The sequence below is a fragment of the Solanum pennellii genome, chromosome 1 (genome assembly GCF_001406875.1).
Source record: "Solanum pennellii chromosome 1, SPENNV200".
NCBI lineage: Eukaryota > Viridiplantae > Streptophyta > Magnoliopsida > Solanales > Solanaceae > Solanum > Solanum pennellii.
In genome coordinates, this window is record NC_028637.1 from 3,953,221 (window position 1) to 3,962,031 (window position 8,811).

General features: G+C 27.8%; 1 protein-coding gene across 1 annotated transcript; it reads right to left on the bottom strand.

Moving 5' to 3' along the window:
• Positions 1–252: 252 nt before the first annotated feature.
• On the bottom strand, positions 253–1,794 carry LOC107031576 (uncharacterized protein At4g22758-like). Its single transcript, XM_015233026.2, has 2 exons — positions 1,219–1,794; positions 253–674 (listed from the first exon to the last, which is right to left on the bottom strand). Exons 1-2 carry the CDS (start codon positions 1,625–1,627, stop codon positions 511–513), a joined length of 573 nt encoding a protein of 190 aa, XP_015088512.1. The 5' UTR covers positions 1,628–1,794; the 3' UTR covers positions 253–510.
• Between the last annotated feature and the right edge of the window lie 7,017 nt (positions 1,795–8,811).

Consider the following 8,811-nt stretch of genomic DNA (forward strand, 5'->3'; position numbering starts at 1 on the left):
ATTACAGAGAGTCGATTTTCAGTACCCAATTTCAGAATTTCTAAGTATGCTGAAACGAGACCCTGCGACGGTCCGTCGTGCCTGTGACGTTCCGTCGTGGGGTCCGTTTCCTCAGTCAATTTTCCAGAATTAAAATCTGCTGCTCAAAACGACTAAACAGGTCGTTACATATATACATTACATTTCAAATTTAACACTTGCAATTATGTTACATCATGTTGAGATTACTTAATTATATACATCATTCTCAAATTTGGACCAACTATAACATGTACTATATTGTATAAAATAATACAATCTCAAATGTATAGTATCAAGCTATAACGAGATAACTTTTGTAAAAAATAACACTATTCATAACTACCAGCTCCAGACTTTCAAAAGTCTACTCTTTTTCGAACATTGAATATATTAACTTGAGAAACGATCGAGCGGAACTTAGAAATATCATTAAAAATAAGAAATATTACTAAGTTGCAAGACTATAAATTTTTAATCTTTATCTTTTTTTCACAATAAAAAATCCATGAATTTTAGCCATGGCAAAGGTATCTTGGTAGTTGTATCAGCTTGTTTTCCACAACTCAAATACGACGTCGTTGAGGCAACATCTTTTGGGCACATAAAAAAATTTCTTGACCCCAATGCATTGAGATTTTCTTCCCTCTCCAAACCTAAACAAATAATTCAAAAACAATAATATTATTAATAAAAAAAATAATTTCTTGAAAATTAAATTTTTTATACACTTATATTTAAAATAAACAAATCAAAAAATAAATTATTCGTTTTACTACATCTTAATATATGTCATAAGTAGAAAAACATTAAAGAACAACAACACGATAGCCTAAGGGCGAAGCCACCTTATACTAAGGAGTTTGGTGAAAGATTATCTTATTTATACGTTGTTAAGATAATTTATTATGTATATATAATAGATGTCGAACGCTCTTCGCTGCTTCATTGATGTATTTCTAAAGATTTAAACACAAATATTTTGAACAACCTTAATGAAAATTCTGACTATGTCACGTGCCGATGTTGAAGAATCAACAAATAGAAATCGAAAAAATATAAGATTAATATTAATATTTTGAAAATTTTAAAAATAAATAAGAATGTTATTATATATTATACTCAATCATGTAATTAAGCATGTCATAATTTTAAATTTGTAAGTAAATATATTTTTTAAAAGAAATAATTGGCTCTTACTTTCTAAGCTGAACTGCGAGTAATGAAGATCGTAATCGCCGGCGTTAATGGAGGAAAGTACCGGCCGTCGTCCTTCCTTCGTGTACTGCCGTAAAGCGGCGGCGATGAGATCTGCTACCGTCGATTCCAACGATATTAGTACCTGTACAGGTCCAACACTCCTTTGAATCGTTACATTTAACAGCAACTTCGTTAATTTCATCGGACGGATATTCGCCGACGACGATTCACCGGCAGAATTTCTGCCGCCGGCGAGTAAATCCGGTACCGTCTTCGGCCTTCGTAGCAACTCCGTTTTACTGCTCCCTGAGCTCTGGTCGTGAAACGACTTGGATTTCTCCGATAACCTCGTATCCTTTCGATTTTTCTCGTCGTTACCTCGCCGGTGAGTTCTCGGAGATGGCATCATGATTCCGAATTTTTTACTTGAATCGGAGATGGAGACCAAGAGCGGCGGCGAGAATCGGTTTTCCGGTGACCGGCGGGGATTGTTAGAAGAATGGTAGAATGGTAATTACGAGTGAAGTAGAGGGGTTAAGTGAAAACCTAGCGTTGTAGGAGAAATGAAGAAATTGGCGGCCAGGTATATGCGCTTTTATATTAGTGTAGCCATGACGGAGGGGTATAAAAGGAAATAAAATAAGTAGCTCTAAGATTATTTTTTTTCGGAAAGATTTTGCAAATAGCACTAATTACGATTAAGAGAGGTAAGAGAGAGATATCAAAAAGTCAAAAGTTGTAAATTGTATTTGTCTCAATTGGTAAGAGGCGATCTCATTGGGAGGGATGTAAAGGAGCCATAGGTCACGGGTTCGATTCTCCCTTGAGGCTGCGAGCCAATAAGAGGGGATTAAAAGAGCGAATGGCCGCCCATGGCAGAGACAATACCTGAGTATGTGGATCCCGAGGGGGTTGTCACAAAATATATCGTACTGATACGTATATTTATTAAATAATTATATATTGTATATAGTTTTAGATGCTCAAGCATCCATTGACCTCCGACAGAAAAATACTAAAAAGTTTATATAGCGTTTGCTTCAAAACCCATTAAACAAAGTCTTCCATGGTTGTTGTGGTTCTGAAGTTGGATTCTACGAGCGCGAGTGCTCTTCATCAAAGATTTGAGCCCCCGCGACAACATATATCGAGGGTATAAATGTATATTTGTCTATATCTAGCGAGTGAGATTAGAGAAGAAAGAGAGATATGAACGAGAGAGGGCAAAAAGCGGAGAGAAACACAAATATAACTAAAAATATTAACTGATTAATATTTACTTATCCGTATAACTAAAAAGGACAAGAGATGTGAGTGAAAGTGGGCAAAGAGTAGAAAAAATGTATATTTAGTTCACACACATAAATATAATTAAAAATATTAATTAATTAATATATATTTACTTATCCATATAATTGGAAAAGGACTAGAGATGTGAATGAAATAGTGCAAAGAGTAAAGAAAAGTGAATTCAGACACATAAATATAATTAAAAATATTAATTAACTAATATATTTACTTATCTGACATAATTCTTTTTAATTGACCTATAACCGACTATACCAGTCATATATAAAGAGAAAAGTTTGGACTAGTGCAATAAATCTGGGTGATTGCCGGTCAGTATAACTGTCATCTTAACGGCAAATTTTATTTTTATTACTTTAATTTTTCGGCAGCTTAATAAGTGATAGTAGGTAATGCGTCAATTTTAAATTATTTATTTGTGCTTGGCAGCTGCACTAAATTAAGAAATACTCCTTACACCGATATAGATTACGATGTCTTGATCGAATTATTCTATTTTTAATTATAAATTTTAGATTCGAATCTTGAGAATGAGGAAATCATATTGGGATTATCAATATAAATGAATTTTATAGCGTGCTATTCAAATTTAGTCGATATTTCATTATATCAGTATTGAATATTGAATGAAAATAAAAAGAAATACCTTATTATTGGTGTGTGTTGTTTTTTCACGAGTAAATTTAATTATTTCTTAAAGATTAATTTAACTTAATATTTTAAGCTTATATAAAAATATAATTTATTATTTTGATAAGTTATTTATACGTATCAACTAAAAATTTAATATTAATATAGAATTAACTTAATTTATATTTGTATTTCGTATTTGAAACTCAATTAAATTTAAATTTATATAAAAAATTTGATATTGAGAAGTAAACGCTTTTAACAAAGGTAATTTCATACTAAAAAGACTCTAAATCTTAAATTAAAAATAAAAATATATTTATCACTCCAGTCCAAACTTTTATCAGTAGGTACAAGGAATTTAACGATTAACATATGTGGCGCATTAAATTAATATATCAACGCTTATATTATTGTATCAGTTTGAGGAATTTCTGTAATTATAAATTTATAAGGGACAAATAGTAATTTTACGTTGTTAATAATATGTGATCTTGTCATTTTTCCATTTTTTAAATTATAAGATATTACTATAATTCGGATTAAGTTAATGAAGCAATAGAATTAAGACTAATTTCATTGAATGGTTGGAATTCCATGTCTTAATCTATATTGCAATAAATAAAATAGTTATTCACATTTAATGTTTATACTAAATTATAATATTCACTTACTATACATAATTAAGTGATTTAATAGAGCAAGAACATGTATTAATTAATTATTTTTAAATAAAATAATTTTTCGCTGTTTATGCATCTATATAGATATTGTATGGAGTACTTCTGTTAAAATTTGATTGAATAGTAAAAGAAAAATTACTTTAACATAGCAAGTAAAATTTTAAAATTGATACATGTGGTCGCGCTTCGAAAATTGTCACTATCTAAAACCCTAATTTGAAGTTCAAAAATAGATTCAAATTCAATACTATAGGTAATTTCAAAATATTATGAGTTTGTCACATAATCAAATTAATAGAAAGCATTTCATTAATTCCTTCTCACTTGTTCAAGTTAAATTAATTATGTCTATAAATATTATTGTTCTTTTTAATGTGGTGCATAAAAGAGAAGTGATAAATAAGAATAATTTAATTAAATTATCCACTAATTAATAATTTTCTTAATAAATATATATGTAAAATAAATCACGATAAATAAAATGGATCGAAGACATAAATTCCTTATTACTTTATTGAGAATGTACATAGTCGATTTTGGTTTAGATTAACTAAATCAAGTACAATAATATTCTTTCTAATCCAGATGTTATATTATTCGAAAAATAATTATACTTTTTCTGCTAGAAAGAAAAATATATAATAGATAAAGATAGAATGACTCTGTTTCATTTTTTAAAAATTTTACTTTTTATGTTTGTTTCCTTATTATTTATTTGAGTATTTAATATTAAAAAAATATTATATTATGACAAATCAAACAAAAATGTAATTTTTTAAAAAAAATATATATGAAAAAAAAAACTTCATGATTCATTTTTGAATTTTATATTAATTTAATTTTAAAATTAACTGAGTTAAATGAATTAAAATAAATTGAGTCGATGAAATAAGTAGGTTTAACATCTCATCAATATCAAACTTTTGTATTTCAATACGTAACCTGCTTATTTAGAAAATTAATTGATATTTATCAGCCACTATTAGTTAGCTAATTCAAGTGGCGGGCTTTAAATTCATCAAACTATTAGTCGTTCGGTATAAAGATAAGAATAAATAATTTTGTCATAAAAATAGTTTTGGAATAAAATTTTATTATCTTGTTTGGAATAACGTATCTCACCATTTATATCTAGTGAATGGATAAGTTATCCCACATAAATGATGAGCTAAATTATCCCAGAAGAATTGAGCTGGGGATAACTGTTCCCAACCAAACGAGATACTACCTAAAATTATACATATGTCATTTCTTTCTTTTTATTTTGTCAAAAAATCCGACACTTATTAAGACGATGATAACAATAACACACTCAGTGAAATTTTATAAGTGAAAGATATTACTATTAACTTGTAGATAGAGGTACATAGATTGTTCTCTAAGGATCCTCGATTCAGATGCATGATTTCAAATAGAAAGAAGAAAACATAGCAAGTCACAAGGAAACAATACAAAATCTACCAGAAGGAAGCAACAACAATTTTAAAACAGTGCAATAATCGAAATACAATAAACAATATATAGTATAAAGTACTATTAAAACCAATAATATAATGTCTGTTTTACTAGGAAAAAGTACTCTTAGATTAAAAAATAAAAAATTAAACTTAAATGACTTTAAATCCAAAAAAAAGAAGTAGAGTGAGACCTAGTTTTTTTATTTCTAATTTTTTAAAATCATTCTAAACTTATCTTAAGTTATTTTCACTTCGTCAAATATTTGATTTGACTAACTTTTAAGCAAGTTCAAACTGACTTTAAGTAATGATGAATATCATCAACAAGAACTATATAACAATACAACTAGTATAATGATAAATATCAACCATCCTAAGCAAGATAACGCTACGGTCAGCAATACCTACTAATCTTCTATCCTAATATGTGTTCTTCACACCCTCCTATCTAAAATCACGTTTTCAATAGTTTAACGAGTGCAAAATAGTAAAAGAAACTTGTTTTTAGAATATATTATTTGGGGCATGTTTATACATCATGCTTGTACATATGGTGGCTTTTCTATAGTTTAAGATTACACATAGGAAACACTGAGTTGGACAAGAAATTGAAAGTGATGAGGACATCTCTAACTTTAATATAGATATATTATTATTGTTATTATTTGTTCAAATAATAAAGAAATGTCAATTATTTATTATGAAGTTTGGGCTTAAATTTTGAAGGAAAAAAAAAACTCAAAATAATAAAATAGGGCTATAAGTAATGTCAAAAAGAAATTAAACAAAAATGCTGTGTGAATTTCACAGGTGAGTCCACTTAATACACTCATACACCCCCAAATTAATAAGTGAAATCACTTTACTTTTGTTGCTAATTGCTAAGAATGTCAATATAGAAATAATATATAAACATAAATACGTCTTTTAATTTAGCTTCATATTATATTTACGTTCTTTAGTTATGAATATATACAAATAAACATTTAAATTTGGATGAAATAGAACAAATAAACACACATATTCTACGTGACATAATATACTTAAGACAACATGTAAGACACAAACTGGTCGGTCATATATGACATTATTTAGAATACTTGTATCCATTTATTTATTTTTATATAAATATAAGTGTTTACTTATGTATATTAAAAAAGGGATAATGCACAAGTACCCCCTCAATCTATGTCCGTAATCTCAGATTTACACTTATACTATGCTAAGGTCCTATTACCTCCTGAACTTATTTTATTAATAATTTTCTACCATTTTTGGACTACGTGGCACTATCTTGTGGGCCAATGCTGATTGACTTTTTCTTTCAAGCTAGTGTCACGTAAGCATAAAAGGTGTAGAAAATTACTTATAATGTAAGTTCAGGGGCAACCTTAGTATAGTATAAGTGTGTATCTGGGATTTCAGGCATATGTTGAAGGGGTAGTTGTACATTTTTCCATTAAAAAATTAAAAACATAAATATAAATAATAATAAAATTTGATCTGTTTTACCAAAAAGGTCTATCATTCGAATTCATATAGCCCTATAAAAATGAAAATTGTAAAAAAGAAAATGTATAATAATTAAAAGTTAAATTAAAAATATATTTATATATTATGCCTTAACTTTTTTTCACGTTAATGAAGGATTGTGACCTCTTAATGATAGTAAAAATGTTTTAAAATGTTTAATAATGTTAGTGGTAGGTAGTTGGTAATTTATTGGTAAAGTTAAAAGTTTTTATATTATTATGGTTTTGCTTTTCTTTCTATTATATATTTTTGTCTTGTGTTACCACAACGTTATAAACAACTTATTAATTACTTATAGGAACGTTAATAATATTATTATAATTATTATAATAATATACCATACTTCAATTATTGTTATAATAATATGTCATACTTCAATCACACAGCATTTCGTCATTATCTTCACCAATCATGTAATAATAATTTGATAAATTAATTAAGCTGCTGATTCCAATATAATATCACAAAAAATATAATAATTAAATATAAATGCAATTGTGACCTGACTTTTCCTTCGTACTAAAGTAGATCCACAATTCCACATCCACTAAACAAACTTTTTTTTATTTAAAAATAATAATTTAAAGTTAATAGCCTTCAAATTATTTTGTCTTTTTCTTTAGATATTTTTGCGTTAATTTGAAGTATTTTATAATTAGAGGATATACTAATTAGTGGATGTGTTTTCTCTTCACCAAAATTATGACTTTAATTAGGGACGGACCTAAATACACTTGTGAATGTCACATATATATATATAATATATATAGATATTTGATAGAATGAATATATATTTAATTGTGTATTGGTCGAATATGCGGCCTTTTCTCTGAAAAATTATCAGAATGATCCTTAATATTTTTTAACTTTAAATTTGAAGTTTTTTCTCTAAGAAAATTATCAACATGATCCCTAATGTACGGAGGTTGACTTATTTTGATCCTTAATATATTTTGCATGATCAATATAGTTCTTAATGTATTATAAAAAGTACTCGATTTGATCTTTTCCCCTAAAAGTAAAAAGTCATCAAAATTTTGTGTTATATTAAAAACTGAGTTTCACTAAAAAATAAATTCAAAAATTTTCTCGTTTCCCTTCTAAGCCATAATCGAAAAGCTTGTCCAATTTTCTCCTTCTTCGTCTCAATCAAATTTCATACTTTCTTTTTCCAAAGAATATATATANATATGAAGTTAGGGCATATCCGATTAAGCTCGGAACATAACCCTTGAATCAAGCAATAGTCCATTAGCGTATTTGTTTGAACAATATTTTTTCTATCCACTTTTAATTATTATGAAAAAATATATCGTAAAATGTTAGTTGAAGCTGCTGCTATTTTAACTCAAAAAAAATTATGACAATTAAAAGTGGACGGTTCATTAAATAATAATACTACTACTTAAACTTTGACACATGGATATAGTGGAAACTAAAGTCAGGGCGAACCCAATATTTAAAGATATGGGGTACACTACTATGAATGACTCAAGGATAAGACTAGGAGTGGCACAAGGGCACCGTTAACAACATAAGCAAAATACAACATCTTTTTTTCATATTATACTCCAACCATCTAGAAAATGAACCCTTAAACCATGTCTGTAAAACTAACCCTTGGTTGAGAAAACTATTTTTCTTCAAAAATCTATCCATCTCAAAGCACAAGAATTAACAAAAAATTATTGTAAAATAGCTTATGAGAAAAACTTACCAATTGACACATAGATAATAGGAGTAGGACTTCAATTTTGGAGTCTTATATTTGTGTTAGGGAAAATTATTTGTTTTTAAATTCCAGTAGAAAGGAATGAAATCGGATGACAAAAAAGGATGATTAAGAAATGAGGCGGCAAAAACAAGTTCTAATTTGGGATTGATTCTTTGCCACAAATTACTTTATATATATATATATATATATATATATATATATAAAGTAATTTGTGGCAAAGAATCAATCCCAAATTAGAACTTGTTTT

What these genes read in the sequence shown, in the direction of transcription:
- LOC107031576 (XM_015233026.2), bottom strand. Translation starts at nt 1,627, where the DNA reads ATGATGCCATCTCCGAGAACTCACCGGCGAGGTAACGACGAGAAAAAT. An exon ending in CTCGCAGTTCAGCTTAGAAA is followed by an intron (nt 675 to 1,218) that starts GTAAGAGCCAAT and finishes TTATTTGTTTAG; the next exon opens with GTTTGGAGAGGGAAGAAAAT.